Source organism: Betta splendens, chromosome 13, assembly GCF_900634795.4.
Source record: "Betta splendens chromosome 13, fBetSpl5.4, whole genome shotgun sequence".
In the NCBI taxonomy this organism is placed as follows: Eukaryota; Metazoa; Chordata; class Actinopteri; order Anabantiformes; family Osphronemidae; genus Betta; species Betta splendens.
Window position 1 is genome coordinate 9,204,742 of NC_040893.2, and position 17,293 is coordinate 9,222,034.

General features: G+C 44.7%; 1 protein-coding gene across 4 annotated transcripts in view; it reads right to left on the reverse strand.

Annotated features, from left to right (window-relative positions):
* The window catches only part of kmt2a (lysine (K)-specific methyltransferase 2A), a 32,935-nt gene that overhangs the window by 4,501 nt on the left and 11,141 nt on the right, over positions 1–17,293 (reverse strand). The window contains exons 4-33 of one of the 4 annotated variants that reach the window (XM_029170441.3): positions 16,830–17,007; positions 15,724–15,952; positions 14,864–15,552; positions 14,710–14,783; positions 14,332–14,568; positions 14,085–14,231; positions 13,334–13,429; positions 12,928–13,048; positions 12,591–12,704; positions 12,179–12,363; positions 11,904–12,080; positions 11,689–11,799; positions 11,400–11,473; positions 9,860–10,074; positions 9,689–9,783; positions 9,475–9,612; positions 9,223–9,381; positions 8,978–9,089; positions 8,813–8,891; positions 8,529–8,689; positions 8,303–8,449; positions 5,527–8,179; positions 2,872–5,430; positions 2,594–2,662; positions 2,290–2,507; positions 1,741–1,815; positions 1,445–1,619; positions 531–638; positions 351–431; positions 22–151 (exon numbers count right to left, since the gene is read on the reverse strand). In XM_029170441.3, coding sequence (XP_029026274.1) covers positions 22–151; positions 351–431; positions 531–638; positions 1,445–1,619; positions 1,741–1,815; positions 2,290–2,507; positions 2,594–2,662; positions 2,872–5,430; positions 5,527–8,179; positions 8,303–8,449; positions 8,529–8,689; positions 8,813–8,891; positions 8,978–9,089; positions 9,223–9,381; positions 9,475–9,612; positions 9,689–9,783; positions 9,860–10,074; positions 11,400–11,473; positions 11,689–11,799; positions 11,904–12,080; positions 12,179–12,363; positions 12,591–12,704; positions 12,928–13,048; positions 13,334–13,429; positions 14,085–14,231; positions 14,332–14,568; positions 14,710–14,783; positions 14,864–15,552; positions 15,724–15,952; positions 16,830–17,007 — 9,606 coding nt within the window. Of the gene's footprint in view, positions 1–21; positions 152–350; positions 432–530; positions 639–1,444; positions 1,620–1,740; positions 1,816–2,289; positions 2,508–2,593; positions 2,663–2,871; positions 5,431–5,526; positions 8,180–8,302; positions 8,450–8,528; positions 8,690–8,812; positions 8,892–8,977; positions 9,090–9,222; positions 9,382–9,474; positions 9,613–9,688; positions 9,784–9,859; positions 10,075–11,399; positions 11,474–11,688; positions 11,800–11,903; positions 12,081–12,178; positions 12,364–12,590; positions 12,705–12,927; positions 13,049–13,333; positions 13,433–14,084; positions 14,232–14,331; positions 14,569–14,709; positions 14,784–14,863; positions 15,553–15,723; positions 15,953–16,829; positions 17,008–17,293 lie in introns of all 4 variants that reach the window. The other 3 variants (XM_029170442.3, XM_029170439.3, XM_029170443.3) reach the window with 3 other exon arrangements.

Consider the following 17,293-nt stretch of genomic DNA (forward strand, 5'->3'; position numbering starts at 1 on the left):
AACGAATCATGACTGTCTCACCTTTCCATCATAATATTTCTCTCGTTTGTCAGTGAGCACAGACCGAATGACGTTTCCAGAGTATTCAATTACCATTTCCCCAGGATCAATGGTTTTCTTGCAGAACAGACCTCGGCCATGAATAGGAGACCTGGAGACACATACAGGGAACCAAGCTAAGTCATTTAGGTCTCTTTAGACCTACACATACTACGTACATATGATTTTTAATATTACTGGTTTTGATCATCTACTTTTTAAAGCCTTCCTATTTATTAGTGTACAGTGATTTCTGTTATCCAATATTTCATCGATCTAAGTGCTAACAGATTAAAAAAGTGTTGTCTAACCTGTAGACGCCAACAGTTTCCTTGGAAGTGGCCTTGAGGTTTTTGAACCTTACAGCCAGTGGCAGCTCCATGGACGGTCGCCTGCAACCACAGCATCCATGACAACTGCATTATTGCTCTGACATAATTATATTGTAGAACTGGTATTGGTCTGTTGTATGTGCGTGCACTGTAACACACCTGGCAGTTCTCAGTTGTCCTTCCTCATCATCTTCTTCCTGTGGCCTGTACTCGGGAGGCTGGCGATGTTTTGAGGCCAAGAAATTAAACATATCAAATACAGATCTCCTGTGGAAGTGAATACACATGAGTTATAAACAGGAACTCATTCAATGAAATGCACTGAATTGCAGCTGTTTGATTGTGCACATGGGTGCCTTCCACTGTTCCCTCTAAGATGCGTGCACGGTAGCACTGAGTGACCGGTAACTGGCTGCCAATGATGCGATTCACAGACGTACTGTATTTACGCAGCTAATCAACTTAAATGACAACCGTGGTCAAATGAGTCACTGTTTGCTTTTCTGTGGTCAAATCAGCATCACTCCATGTACTCTGCGCTGGTATTCTCACTCCCAAACACGAGCAGTGGCTTTTGAGCTTTTGTTTGGTTTTGTAAGTAACAAACTATTCGAGTCTTCAAACGTTCCCTTGCCTACTCAAAGTATTGTTAAAAGTGTGTCGTATAGTAGCAATATGAGGCAGAGAGAGACTTAGAGAGTTAAGGATCAGCCAGAGCAGGCAGTTACACGCAAGATATTTATTTGACCAAAACCAGTGTAACTGGATAATGGACACTCATGGAAGGTTAAAGTTGCACAGAAGGTCTATTAGCTCAGTCGGTAAAGCATTGACCTTCAGAAGAGAAGGTTTGTGGTTCAATCCACCACTGTAAGTTAGGTTTATATTGTCTTTTATTTTTGGTATTCTAGTGCTATAATTTGACATTGATAAACCATGCAATTTGGATGGATGCAATGCTGGCGTGATCATAGTGTACTTGTCTGATTTTGCTCACAGCGGTCCAAGGAATCACTCAGGGGGTTTGTGTGTTCGCTTGTGAAAATTAGAGGGAACATTGGTCCCTTCCTAACCTGTGGTGGACCTCTGCACGAGCCGATCCATGGGGATTAATGGGGGGGTCGTCTGTTTCCTCTGGTTTGTGGAAGCGGAAGTGGTAGCTTCTACAGTGTCTGGAGCCATACAGCTGCTCCAGCAGGAAGACCACGGCCTCATGAACGACTCCCAGCATCTTCAGTCCATTCACACCTGAAAGCCATAAAGACGGACCTCAGTTAGTATTTCTGATTCAGAGGTTAAACAAATATTATTTAACCACTAAAAATACATATGCAGTTATCTGTAAGTCTGATGTGAAGCGACACCTCACCTTCAAAACAGAGCTCCTTGAGTCGTGCATTGGAGCGAGCTTCCTGCACCTTATCAGTCAAGGACTTCCAAGCTTCTGTATCGGGTGATTACACAAGACAGATCAGTGTTTCATGCAACATGTTTTAAACATTGCTATCCAAAGGTAGCAAAATTAAATACAGACATGTGTATTTGTACAGACTATGTAAAAACAATGCAAGTACAGTTGGTTATTTGTAGTTCCACTAACAATGAATTCATTGTTATACAGTCAGATTATTACTAATGTGATTTTAAGTCTCATTGGGTATATTATAAATATTACATAGCCAATGCCACTGAGCCACCAAGCCTCCCTACTTACTACTACTATTTGTAACTAACTGCGGTGAAGCATTACGTTCATCTAAAACGTTACAGTTGTGATCAGTAGCACAGATCCATGTCTATTTTTTAGCTTTAAACATTTAAGTGCATTTCCGTCTGCACCCATATTGGTGTTAGGAATCCAAAAGAACTAAAACAGAAACTGAACTCAAGTTATACAAGCAGAGATGCTGACTCTCACCCTCAATACTTTCGCAGCGGATGTGGAAGCCATCCTCGCTGCAGATTTCAAAGATGATGCCTTTCTTGGGTTTGCTATCCAGGCCGTTATCCATGCTGTTGCCATCCTGGTCAGGTAGTAAAGTTACAGGAAGAGACCCTGCTCCTCCAGGTGCAGATGGTTTGTCTTTCCCCACCTTCTTCCCAGGTAAAAAGAGACCTTCCTGCGTCTTCTTATTACTAAGCACAGTAGAAAAAACATGCAGCTTCCGTTAGAACTCTGTTCTGTGGTTTACTTGTAATGTGTTCGTAATAATACTCCATACCTTTTGTTGGTTGCCTTATCTGCTGGCTTGCCAGTATCCATGGGTTCAGGTAAGTTAAGCTCTTTGGACCTGAAAGTAAGGAAATGTTTCAGACTTTAGGAACACTAAAAAATATTATAATAATTTAAATTTTAGTTTATGTTGTTATAGTAATTGTGCAATTTTCTCCCCTGTATCACGCACGCACGCACGCACACACACACACACACACACACACACACACACACACACACAATACTGAAACATATCAAGCATTCTGTGAAATACCAGTGCCTCACCTTGGGTTTGATGGGTGCCGTCCTGCAGGGTTGCCGTGGTGCTCGTCTGCCTGAGAAGCCTTAAGCTTCTTCCCGCTGGTTATGTCTGGACTCTGCCTACTTCTCTTCGTCTTCTGTTTGGCCTTTTCCACTCCTGAAAGTGCAAATGAGGCTGGCAATAATGTAGCAGAGTAGGACGTCTTTTGCTCCGAGGATCTGGAAATAGGCATTGTTCTGCTGCTCTGGCAGTGCACAGAGGTTTGTTTCTGAGTGAATACTCCAACAACGTGTCCCTTGGCTGGGCTTAGAGTTGTGGAAGGGGCGGGGGCTAAGGTAACAGTAGCATTTTGACTGGAATCCATAGTTTTAGGTCTGTTATGAGGCTGGATCTGATGCTGTAACTGGACGTTACTTCCATCTGTTTCTACTTGCTGGTTGACAGCCATGCTTATAGTCTGTTGGGAGGGTAGGACGCAGATGCTACTGGCTATTGACGTCTGCACGGGGGTGCTCAGCTGTGACATCAGAGGAGCTCCTCCTGCTGACTGAAGGACCACGGGCTGATCTGACAGGCCCAAGCTGTGTGGACTCGCTTTAAACAGGAGGTTGCTGATTGGTCCCGTTATCTCAGTAGAGCCGAGCACAGGGGTAGAGAGTGATACTGATCCTGGTGCAAGAATGCCAGTAGCACCACTAGGGGGCACAGACACAACATTCAACACAGACTGACTGGGGTTAAGACCAGAGACTGTGCAAGGAAGAAGATGTGTTGAGGAATCGTGACCCAGGATACCGGGCTGAGAGGGACCAGGAATCCTCTGCTGAAGGAGAGTAGTGGGATCCAAGTACATTACCCCACCGGATTTTTGTCTTTTGATAATATTTGGAACTTTGCGCTGAGATGTGGAGAGAGTGCTTAGCTCAACCAAGCTCCCAGGTTGCCCAGGAATACCAGCAGTAATCGGAGAAGACGACAGGTTGATGAGGGTCATATTAGGAGGGCCGACTTCAGATGGAGCCAGAGTAGGCTGACTACGAGAGCGGGCCAACTTTTTGCTTTTTTTTGGCTGAAGACGAGAGATGGGCCTCTTCCTGCCAGGAGCAGAGGCGAGAACAGCAGGAGAGGACGTGAGGGAGGAGGGACTCGACACTATAGCAACGCTATGACCCAACTCGTGAGGTCGACCAGCTTCTGAGACCAGAATCTGGGATTGATCGTGGGGCTGAGAGGACAAACCGATAAGAAGCCCTGAGGTGGTGCTGGGAATTCCTGCCTGGAAGCCAGCCTGTGCTGCTCCTGTAAAGGTGTGGATCTGAGAGGGGTGAGGCATCGTGCCCAAGACTTTGCCACCTGCAGGAAATATTGGCTGGGCTGTGGACAAACCAGTATTCAACCCTGTGGCAAGCGTCATAGAGCTTAGCACTGCAGGAGAGGTAGTGTCCATCACTCCAGTGGCACTAATCTTTTGAGTGACACCATTAGGGACAGTCTGAAGAACATACAGTGGCTGGAACTGCTGATTAACTACAATAAGCTTGTCCGGACCTGGTTTGATGACAGCTGGGCTGGAAACCTGAGCCTGGGATGGTCCAGGTCCAGGGACTGGACTAGGGCTGCCTGCAGCTGCAGCAGCTGCTGATGCTGGAAGGTACTTCTGACCCTGAAGGGGCAGAGACGGAGAACTTGGCAGACCAGGGGTACCTGAACTCCTGGAAACATCCTGATTGTTTCCCAGAGCCGTAGCATCGTGCTGACTGTCAGATGCTGAAACGCCTGATCCTGCTCTCTTTTTGTTCCTACTCTTTTCTCCCCTGATAGTGTCGGGGTCAGAGGTCAAGCCTAGCATGGTACGTTCTGAGGTATCTGAGATGAGACTACCACCTGCATGGTTCTGACCGGTGCTGACAGCAGGTCGTGTAGTGAGGACAGAGAGGTCAGACGGCAGCTCCAGTGGAAGATATGGCTCCTCTACAGATATGGAGCTATTCACACTACCCTCCACCACACCTCCACTATCCGTACTGGATAGTGGCTGGGGATAGTCTTCAAACAGAATGTCTTTCCGCCGGTTGACATCCACTCCAACATAACTCTCATCCAGCAAAAGTTCTGAAGAGGAAGGCTCAGACTGCTGGCTAAGTGCCTGCATTGACATAGAAGGTGTGTTCAGAACAAACTCCATGATGTCTGATGGCAAAATGTTCCCACAATCATCACTGTTGTTGTTGTCCGAATCTGACTTAAGCAGGTCTGTGCTGAGGGACAGCTGGGCCTCCAAAGGATCCTGACTCGTTTTGACGCCGCTTCCTAGAGGAAGACAGTTTTCTTTCTGGTTCTTTCTGCTTTCCCGCGTGTTGCCGCTCACTGCTCCACCACTGCTGTCAGCCTCTTTGCTGGTGTCGTGAGAGTCAGGTTTCTCTGTGTGCCTTTCTCTGCCCCTTCTCTTGGGAGTGCTCTTATGTGGGGCGGAAGAGGATGTGGCCCTAGTGGTTGTGGTGCTGGTGGTGCAGATGCTGGTATCGCTTTCAGAGCCATCATCAATGCCATCAAGCTGTCCAATATGCTGCTTCCCTAAGGTTCTGTTCAAAAACAAAAGCACCATGTTACGTTGTTATTGGAGACAACACAAATAAATATTAGCTAACAAGTCTATCAGAAGTGTTGTATCTACTTACAAAGCACTTAGTAGGTCCTCCTCAGCCTTTCCTTGAGCCCTGTTTTGCTGCTGCTCTTCATCTTTTAGAAAGCGCTGGAGCTGGGAGCCCCGTCCAAGACATTGGTCTATCCCTTCTATGGATGGAAGGCCGTCTCCTGGATTTATTATAGTTCGCGTGAAGTTGTAATAGTAAGGATCTTTCCCTCTCGGCTTTAATCCACTGTCTTCATCCTCTCCACTGTCCCCTGATGAAGAGGAGGTGCTCATATCGTCTGCTCCATCCACTTGTCCCTCAGCTGACTTCTTGCGGCCCCCATGTTTCCTCTTTACCATTGCTCCGGCAGCATCTCCACTGCTGTAGAAGGCAAGGTCCTCTTCACCATATGAGCGAACCCCATAGAAAGGAGTGAGGCCAAAAAACATGTTGGAGCGAGCGCGGGCACTGCGCCGAGGGTAGCGGCGCTTGGCGGACCCTGAGCCGTCACTGTCGTCCTCGTGATGTTTGTCATCACTACCTCTGTCATGGTCATCTGCGCCATCGTCGTCGTCCTCAGTGCGTTGAGTGAGGAGGCCATGGTGACTTCTGAGTTCACTGTGTGAGTCCTTGTGTAAATCGTCATCCTCCGTCTGAGTCTGAGTGTCGGATTCGGAGCTGTCGCTGCTGCTGGCAGAGAGTGATGAGCAGAGAGTGGAGTGGGCAGGGAGGCGAGTTCCCTGGCCAACAGTAGTAACAGTGGAGGTAGTGGATGCGGGACAAGAGGAAGAAGAGATACCACCAACAGTGCTGGTTCCATTAGGGTCAGTCTTGACATCACTCTTGAGTGGAGTCACAGTGGGGGATTTAACAGATCTCTTTTTCTCTCTGGAGGACACCGACAGCTGGTTACTTGCTTGTTTGGTGTGAGAAGTGAGAGTCTTTACTTTCTCTGGTACTAAACCAGCCTGCTGCAGATGTGATAAATTGTCCAGATTGGAGATATTTTTTCTCTCAGGACAGGAATAATTTTCTCTGCTCTTTGAGGAGGACCTGTCCCCTTGGTTCTCATGCTTCTCCCCCTGAGTCTTTGCTTGCGTTTTGGTGCTGTGTCCGAGCACTGGAGCTTTGCTGCTGTTGCTGCTGTTGCTGCTGTTGTGAGTACCGGGGTTTGTAGGATGCGTGTTGGAGCTGCAGAGAGCTTTTGTGTTATTGTTGAGAAGGGGAATTTTGTTGCTGCTGTTGCTGTTTTGGAGGGTCTTCTCTCTTTCGCGGTCATTATATACCTCTCTGCATGCGGTCTTAACTTTGGGGTGCTTGTCTTTGGCAGCTGAAGCTGCAACTGAGGAGGCCATGTGCACCGAGCCCCGCTTGACAACACTGTCTTCTCCTGGTGTCCTCGATGGCCACGAAGGCTTTAAAGCTCCTGCTGTGGTTGATGAGTAATCGTTTGACTTTCGTGAATTTGATTTGAATTTCTGAAAAGGCTGCGGGGAGCTGGATTTCCTAACAACAGAATCTTTATGGTGTGAAGCTGGCATTATGTTTCCAGTGCCACTACTACTCTCCTTCCCTGAGCTAGGCTTGTCTTTAGGCTGGCTGATGTTGGAGGCAGGGGTAGACCGTGGGCGGGGCAACAAACCTAGGCCTGCGGAAAAATCATGGTCTTTGCCTCCGTGCTTAGCGTGCTTGGCAGTCTGCCTCATGCTACCGCCTCGCTGTTGACTTGTGAGAACAGCAGTGCCCACAGGAGGGGAGGACTGGCCTGATCCTGCAGGTGCCAGTCTGAGGCTTTTACTCTCACCTCCAGTCAGTTTGGACTGCGTGCCAGGGTTACTGTCCTTCCCTGAGCCAGACTCCCTGTTTCTTTCTGTGCTTCTATAACTGGAATCTCTAGAGAAAGGTCTACCCTTGTCAGAGTCTCTGCTAGATGGTTTGTCCTTGCCTTGGCTTAAGTCCTTTCCTGTCTCCCTGCCGTGGTGTCTATGCTTCTCAGAGTCCCTGACCCCCACATCTCTATTGAGTGACCCAGATTTTTCCGTTTCCTTATAACCAGTATCTCTAGAGGATGATTTGCTCTTATCTGATTCTCTATTGCTTGACTCTCTGCTTGCTAGTCTCCCCTTTTCAGAGTCTCTGTTTACTTGTCTTCCCTTTTCTGATTCTTTTAAGGTTCTTCCCCTGTCATAGTCTTGCAAACCTGAGTCTTTACTCAATGATCTTTTCTTCTCTTGGTCTTTGGTTGCTTGTTCACCCTTGTCAGAGTCTTTTTGCCCAAGTTCTCTGGATGATCTCTTCTTTTCAGAATTATTGGAACCCTGGTCCCGACTGATTACTCTTCCCTTGTCAGCATCTCTCATCACTTGGTCTCTAGATGGTTGCTGTCGGTTTCTGTCAGTGGAAAACGCCCTAGATCTTTCGTCGTCTTTATGAATGGCAATCTTTGCCAAGTCTTTGCTGAGATGTTTGGACTTTTCAGGGTCTCTTGCAGGGGAAGGAATGAGAGGAGGGGGTGAGGTAAGGGGTCGTGGCAAAATGTGAGGTGGCGAGGTCACCCCCCTCTGTCTGTTCATCTGATGGGAAGGAGGGGAGAGAGAAGGGGAGCTGTGGCGGCGAGAGTCAATACTACGCATGCCTGGGTTCACTAGGGAATCTCCCACTGTCACAATTTCATGGCTTTGGGGCTGAGACACGCCTCCTACAAAATAAAAGAAATGCAAGCTGAAATTGGGGCCACTCTGGAAAAAGATTCTCTCTGTGCACAAATATCAAAATTATCTGTAATGCTGAAGAAAGAAGAACAAAGAATGCCTGTTAGTACCTGGGGAGGGCATGGGGCTCAGACAGAGTGAGCGCTGACAAGGGGGATAACTGGGGTGTCGATTTCTGGTGTAAACCCTGAGTTTGGGTGTGTTAGCAGGGGAAAGCGTGTCGGAGCGTCTTGGAGATTCAAATGGATCAGGAAAATCTAAATATAAAAAAAAGAGAAATTGACACAAACCATATGTTGTAATATATTTAAACTACATAGATTATGTGGAGGTTACCTGCTATTGGAGGTGGACTGTGCACTATTGTGTGGTTTTCCTCTGGGGCCATCATGCTCTTCAGGTCAGACTCCACCACTGGAGGGTGACAAACTAAAATCCTACAGGTATACACACAGCGCTTTCGAGCATCTAAGGTACTCCAGTACACTCTTGAACACCTGCAGACAAAATAATTTATTTATTTATTTTAAAGTGAAAAGTATAGGAAGTGGGAAAAGAAAAGAAACAAAGAAAACATACCAGGCAGTTTAACAGTTTAAATTAAGCAAAATAAAACTCACTGGTATCCTACAGGGAAGAGTTTGCGTTTGCAGTCGGAGAGCTCTGTCAGTACCCCCAAACAATCAATCGTCATGGATCCTGCCATGATAATGTTCAGATCAGACTCAAGAATCACTGGCAGTAAGTAAAAACTGTTGGAGTTTAACCACCAGCAGTGGCCCTACCAATCATCATATGAACATTTTCAGGTTCAAGTCCAGCCAGCCACTTCCTCCTGAGACTTATTCCCTCCAGATCCACCAGGATCCTGCGAGTTACTTCGAACCCAGACACCACCTTGAATGTAGGTAAACAAAAACGAAAACATTAACAGCCACCCTTAACTAAGTAACTTTCTGTTTATTCCAATGGGTCCATTCTAGGCTTTTAGTAAGAATTTAGTGAGTTTTAGTAAATCTGATTTTCGTACTTCTCCTTTGATGAGGTCCCTGTGCTTTGTACAATAGACTTTCTTGTCCTCAAGGAAGACGCAGTGACAGTGGCGAGCGCACATAAAGTGGTAGGTGTTGGTGCAGGACGTCAGACAGCATCTAACTGTGGCCCCTGGCTTTTGACACTTTTCACAGCGCTGAATGAAAAACAGATTGACAGATTGTACATATCTCTCCAATAGATATTTGGTAAAAATAAAATGAGAACTCGAGACTGTTTCCTGATTTACCAGCTGTTTTCCCCTGAGAACAGCCATGTGAACATTCTTCAGTGAGCCATCATCATCCTCAAACACCTCTGCAGACCACAGGGCACAGTTCACATGGGTCCACTCATTCTGGCCGATGTACAGCAGCCTACCACCCTCCTGAAGCACACAGCCACATTTTAGATTGACGCATACTCGGTCATATGTATGTTAAGCAGGCAGTCAGATTCCTTACATTAGTGTTCTCATCTCCATACTTCAGACACAGGACACATTGCCTGTTGTCACTAACGCCTGGAGGAAGAGGAACTTCTGGACTTTCTTCACAGTCTTAAGACAAAATACAACATTTAGAATAAAAACATTAAATTAAATCATCAGCAAAACAAACATATTTATGATTTACCAGGTAGGAGTGGGGGTGGTGGGGGTAAAGTGGGAAGGACTGGAGGAGGGGAAACTGGAGAATCTGGTTCCCCGGGGGTCTTGGGTCGGGGAGCTGGGATGATCTTTTTCATGAGGTGGGGGTGTTCAGCGCGAGAAAGCTCTTGTCTCTCCTGCCACTGGGCATAGTTGTGGTCCAGTGAAGGAGGCAGTACAGCATTCGGGAGGAGCCCACTGCTAAGGGAATAACAACATGCAGAGACAAGACATTCTATTAGTTTAAACATGAATTAAAGGCTAAAATGTAAAACTACTACTAAAAAAACGTGTCTGATTTTCTTAGGTGGCAGTAATAAATAATCATTCCAACATCTGTGACAAGTTAAGCAGGGCTTGTAATTGGTGTAATACATGAAAAGATAGAAAGAAGGAATCTATGAAATGGTAGCCACAGGGTGAATAGATAAACCCATCTGACAAGTAAACCAAAGTATGTATCAACCAGCCTTGGGGTGAAACATAACACTCTTCCAGTTTAGTTTCCACAACACCTGGAGATAATCCAGAATGAATGGTTTGCTGATGGCTAAATATAAGTAGACAAGTGAATAACTGCTATACTGCTGTGAATTTCTATATAGAAATAAATGAGAACTTGCATATTAGACAGTGAAACCAGATTCTTCATTTACACTGTGAAAAGTGGCAACAAACCTTTCGTATTCACTTGTAACAAAATAATTTCATTCATTTCATTTATGTGACATTACAAACTGCCCATTGTTCTGACAAACGGTGGAATCAATTTTAATGATGCGGTTTCAATATCTTAGGTTGTTAAAATCAAAATAAACAGCTGAAAGCATCACACACCTTTAAATGTATTCTTAACCCCTCGATAAGATCACATCTAGGATCATTCTGGTCCTAACATTTAGCTGCTACGCACTGGTAAAGTTGGCCGGCAGACTGTAATAACATTAGTTCATTGCTTTCTGGTTCTCTCCTATATACGGTAATATACAGTTGCTGTCGGAGACCTTTGTGAGCCAGACTAAATGAACGGCCTGGCAGCAGTGCAGAGGCTCACCGTTCAGACGAATCAGAGAATTTCATCTTTTCTGCTTGTCTGGTAGTTTTTACAGATTTTTATTTATTGTACTTCACACGTACCGATACCCGGAAAGGTGAGTGAAGCGGAGCAGAGCACAAGAAAGCAGGGAGAGGGAGGGCAATGCAGGCAGTGTTTAGATTAACTGAACTCTTAACTTGCCACTAGATTTATTCCACAAAGTTCAATGATGTGGCTCTAAATTATGGCTTTTAGACTTGTATTACTTTCAGCATTCATCATTCTTTATTGATGCCTGAATTTAATGCCAAAATCTGCAAAACTGCTACACCAGTGTACCTAATTTTTAAATAAGTAATGTAGAATCAACCAGTAAATAAAAAATGTCTTACATGACCTTAATGAGTTACTCAGATCAGCTGGATACCGTACACCAAACTTTGTGTAACTGGTACAACGCTTTGTATGCTGTGGTGTAGGAGACACTCACTTGGCAGAGACTTTTTGTCTTTCCCAGAGCGTCGACTCTTTCACTTTGAACCATGGGAAGATTCGGTCCATTTGCTGAAACAGATCATTTTATAAAACTTGTACATCAGCATGCTATAAAGCACTTACACAGACACAGTTGCACAGTTGTTGAGGTGATACTGTACTGTACTGTACTGTATGATCCCCAAAGTCTTTTCGCATGTATTTATTGTTTTTAGTTTTGTAGTTTCAATTAATGTTATAATGTTGGTAATAAAACCTATTATACAAAGTTGACAGGGTCTTACTCGAATGAAGAAAGACTTGACCATGCTGTTGGCTCTCTTGCTCTCCGGCTGACCACCGTCGTTGTTGATGGCCATCTGAATGATTCGAGCTACATCGTCACTGAACTCCAGCTGGAATAAATGACATTCGCACACACACAAAGAAACACATAGTTTAGTCTGATAAGTCCACTAAACACACATTGATCATTCTTTTTTTTTGAAGCACTGTTTACCACTGAGTTGTAGCGGCCCTGATCCATCTTTTTCTCAACAGACTCCAGGTCTGGAGGGGAGTCGCTAGAAGAAGTGGCAGTGGCTTCTGTAAGGATTGGAGGGTCTGGACCCTCTGGTGAACGACGGGATGGAAGACTCTCCTCTGTCTCTGGATTTAGCTCTGGAGGCTTCACCGCCTGCCACAAAGGGCGAGTGTCACACACTTTGTAGAGGTCTTTGGTGGTATCAACAGTGCTACTTTATTGCAAAGAGGAAAAAGCAAACTTGGGCTAACCTGTCTGTAACGTAGCAGGTGTGTGGATGTGCGTGAGTTTAACAGTGCAGTAAGGACATGGCGAATGCTGCCCTGAAGCTCGTTCTCCACGGCTGTCCTCCACTCAGCCGGATGGCGTTCGGTACATTTGGTACAAGTGTAGGCAACACTCTCTGGCAGCTTTGACAGCAGCTCGTACATTTCATCTAGGGGAAGGCAAAAGGCAGCAGGTCATTAATGCATGCATTAAGTTTACTGTCTATCAGCATGTCATCAACATGACAGCGTTAAGAGAACCGCCTGTCAGTCATCAGCACAATGACAACTGACATGACGAATGCTGGTAAATACTCAGGACAGTGCTCTACTGGTAGGAAAAGATATACACAGAGTAGCTGTTTTCATAAAATTCAGTTTTTTTCAATAAACTAACCTGTCAGATTCTCACACTTGGCATGAACCCAATGGCTGCAACGGGCACACTCCATCATCTTGCTGTCAAAGTCATCATCATCATAGCACTTATCACACAGTGGGCAGAAGTTCCCTGAGAGAGTGAGTACAAGTGCAATAAGATTAAACCACTGAACCACTGCAATCACATTTTAAAATGTTGTCCTTTTAACTCTGTCACTTGGCTTTGATAAGTTATGAAGTCTTCCAAACGAAGGGAAGATTTTTTAACAGAAAGAAAACCAGTGCTGTATACTTTCTATACTCACTACTAAAACAGTGAGCGACATGCTAAGCGACACATGTGCATCAGATACCTTTAGCAAAGAGCTTGGCACAGTCATGACACATGGAGAAGTCATGTGACCACTGGGCATCCCAGGACTTCCCAGGTTTGGTGGCTCCACAACTCTTACAGCACACACACTTTGTGCAAACCTAAAAGGACAGAAGACAACATAAAGACAATGCCGTCAGAAGTTGCATAATTCAAATAGTGTGAAAGGGAAAGAAGTAAAGAGTGTTAATAGCCACTGCCTGTGAGAGGGTCCCAAGAATACTGGTAGCACAATCACAAAAAGATAAAAACGTGTGAGAACAACGTCAAGACTTAAGAGAAAAGCATGTGACTATAATGCTAAGGTTTGAACGTCTAATGTGACAGACCCTTATCAGGGAGAAGGGGGAGAGGAAGTCTATAGGAAGACTGAAGTGCATCCGTACCCAGACTCTTTTCTTCTTGGTGGGTCTGGTGGGGTGGTTGGGACCCAGGCACTCCGGGTGATAGCTGTTACGGCACTTATCACACTCTAGCAGCTGCTGCTGCATTGACGGACAGTAAAAAATAGAAATGAGATTATTAAAATAATAAATAACTAATGAACTAAGTAACTGGTTTAATATTAAATTTTTATCAGTGATGATAGACGTTTTATGTTGAAGCTGTATTATAATCCTGTGATTGTGCCACATGGTCTTTGACATTTTGTTTCTGCTGATTTTCAAATGCCAGTGGGCCTGTCAGGAGTGGAGATTTTAAGCTTTTAAGCCACACTCTGTTAAGGAGTCCCACGGTAGAGAGACTTTCTACTACTGAGACAGGTACTTGGTCAGAGATGAAAGCCGGATAATCAGATTAATACACTGCTTAATGCTTAATTTAGAGATTTGTTTTAAAGAACTAGTTGCAATGACTCAGTATCTGTCATTTGTGGGCTGCATAGACCAAATATGTTTCTATATAATTCTAAAGATGACAACCATACAAAGCTCCCACCATCCACATTTTACACAGGGCTTGAGGTAAATAATAAAATCATGTCAGGAATCCAAGAAGCTGATTAACTGCTGTCTGCTGGCAAGGCTACCAGGTATCCTGTTTGGAAACATCCTCTCAAATTTCCACACTGTCACTCTAATCTAAACTTCTTTTGTGCACATTTTAAAATACACAGAAATGCATTGAAAAGCTTACTTTAGTTTTCTGATGCTGGCGCCCACAAGCTTGGCAGAATCGACATCGCCGACAACACCAGTTCTCGAACTGCTCCTGGAGAGGACGCTCTGACTCCCCAAGGCAAAAAAGATGGAAGGGTTCACAGCATACCTGGCAGAAGACAAACTGTAGCAGAAGAAAGAAGGAGTTAAACTGTTAGAATATAGGTTCATTATTTTAATAATAAAATAGCTTCAATAGTATTTTAAAATATGAACAAATTTACCTCAACATTTCCGCTGCTTGCACATAAAAAGCAGAGCACCCTGGGTGTAACAGGCACAGAGGTGAGCAGGCTGAGGCCACCAGCCTCCCACACCTTCTCCACATCATGGTCCCTCTTGAAATCAACTCTGATTCGATGCACTCCGTCGCAGGGCGCTCTGGACTTCACCTGGCCCCTAGTCGAGGGAGTGCTCAGCCAGTTTAAAGTACTGCTGCTGGGGGGTTTAGTGGTCAGTGGCTTCGTATTAATCACACAAGAGATGGGACACAAAAGAGAGCAAATTTTAAAAAATGATACATGGCCAATATCGTGATATATTAAAACATTTTTGAAACTTTCATCAAACAAATAATTATTGAGCCAGTAACTACTTCTTACCTTGTCCTTTGGTCTCTGTTTAGCAGATGGAGGAGCAGTGCGAGAAGTTGCCTTCTTTAACAATTTTGATTCAGCTATGAAAAAATGGACAGAACTTATTAGATGCTGAGATGCAGTTGAGTAGAATTATATGTTTTTAAACGAAAACGCATACCTGTATCTGAAATCTTTGTGGGTGAGCTCTGATGTTGGGATGACTGCTCCTGAAGTTTCTTCTTGGCTTCGTTCAGCGTAATCTTGGGAGAAGCTTCCTTTTTTGAAGGTGCTTGACTATTAGGAGGTCGCTGTTGCTGCTGGGATGCTTGATGAGACTGTGTAGACTGGCAGGGGGAGTTCTGTGCCGAAGATGTTGAGGAGGAAGATGATGAGGATGAAGAAGACGATGAACTGGAAGAGGACGATGACGAAGAGGAGGATGCTGGTACATGTTGCTGATGTTTGTGCCCCTTCTTTCCACTGGTACTGCTTGTGACTGAGAGCTGTTTGATATCAGTCACAGTTGGAGACAGACCCTGGGCTGTGACTGCGTCTGTGTCTGGGGCCTCAGGATCTTCAACTGAGGCAGGTGACAATGCGCGGGCTGGAGATGATTGCTTTAATGAAGGCTGCTGTCTTGACTTCTCGTCTCCCAGCTTTAAAGGAGGCGTTTCACTCTTCTTGCGGGAAGACTCCTCCTTCAGTTGAACGGGAGCAGGTTTGAGGCCAGACTCTGAGTTTGGTCCTTTAACCAGACTGAGACCATCCCTTTTCTCAGACTTCTTTTTCTTGTCCTTCTTGCCTTTGCCTTGCTTCTGAAGGAACATCTTTGAGGGCATCCACTGCAAGTTCTGACACTTCCTTATCCTACAGACACAAATGTCACATTAATTAAATTTAATTCAATGTGTGTGCGAGTGGCTAGAAGGCTACAAAGGAATGTTAAACAAAGGTTATCGATTTGGGTGTGACTCATACAGAGTTATGGCAAAGCACAAATCTGCTAAATGCAACCATCCTCCATCTGCTGAGACTTACTTGCAGCACTGCTTTTTAATGTTTCGTCCTCCAAACTTAGGCTTGTCGAGACAATTAGTACAGACACCGCAATCCTCTGGAACCTGGCAGCCCGAGCACTGGCCACAGCGTCGAGACCGACGACCCTTTTTAGGAGGAGCTTCTTGAATGGCCTTCTGACGTGTCTCGCGTGGCTTTATTGGAGGGGACTGAGGCTCTGCTTCCTCTGAGCCAGCTACTGATGACTTGTCTGTAAGAAATCAAGTGACACAGATGCGCTCATTGCTGTACGATGGCATCTTCAGTATCTATACCTTATATATATTTTGGAATTCTTCTAGGATTTAAAACCTTATATTGACACAAATCACAAAATTTTACTGACTGGGAGCAATGCCTGATGTTAAGAAAGCTTGTAGATATACCAAGCAAAAACAGAAAGTATGAGATTATACTGGTAACCCTTGATATGTCAGACATCAGGCCCTCCAGCCACACCAAAATTCTCATGATGCCTCATGACATGTCAAGATAACAGGAACACACGCAGTCAAAAATCTCCCCCTCCATCACCACTACACTGTGTACTTGTGCTCTCTTTGATTACGGTATTTCTCTGCTCTTGTCATGACTCTGTCAACACTGTAGAAACAGTTGATGGATTTTAAAAGATAAAATATCCAGCAGCCCTTGTAGACATTTTAGACCTACACGTTTCATAGCCTTCATTCCTCTGTTAAAATGATCAAACAAAGAGGAATAGACTGGCTAGACTGTTTAAATGCTTCCTGTTTGATCCTTTTAACAGACTCTGGAGAGGTTAAGAGACAAAATGCTTTGGCTTTGTTGTAAAAAAAATCTATAAATGCTGCTAGATGTTTTATCATTTAGTTAGTTTTCTTCCATCCATGCACCTTACCAGCAGGTGAAGCTGTGTCAGAAATTACATTGTTGAAGAATTCTGCACACATTAAGTTATAAATACCAAACATATTCTTCTACATTGCTTTATATAGGATCTATAATCATATCTCACCAACATAACACCTCGCAAGGCAATTACTGTTGTGGATGAACATGCTCAGGCTGTGTGTGACTTAGACTGAGTTCAAGGTAGGTTTTCCTACCATCATTTCCCATTGAAGATAGGATCTTCTCTCTCTCCTCCCATGGCAAGGCACTAAGTGTGGGCATGTCGTCAGGAAACACTGCCCTATTACGTCCCAGAGCCACTGCTGCACGACGACATACATGCTTGATGCGTGGTCCGCGTACTGAAGCTTCTGACGAGTCACTCTCCTGACCCTGCTTACCAACAGACATTCCCATAAAAAATAGGGCTTTGTAAGAATACATCACAACAAATACAGAGATCATAATACATCACCACAAATGTCCTCAGATTTGTATTTTTATTTGATGAGAATACAAACAATATTTTTCTAATATGGATGTAGATGATGAGGTACCAGTAGATAGTCGAGACAATGAGGCCCAGCAGTGACATTAAAAAGTTCACCTAAAATATGCAAAAACTGCCCAGAAACATTTAACCTTTATTCTTAACAATAGAAGCGCAACACTCTGATGA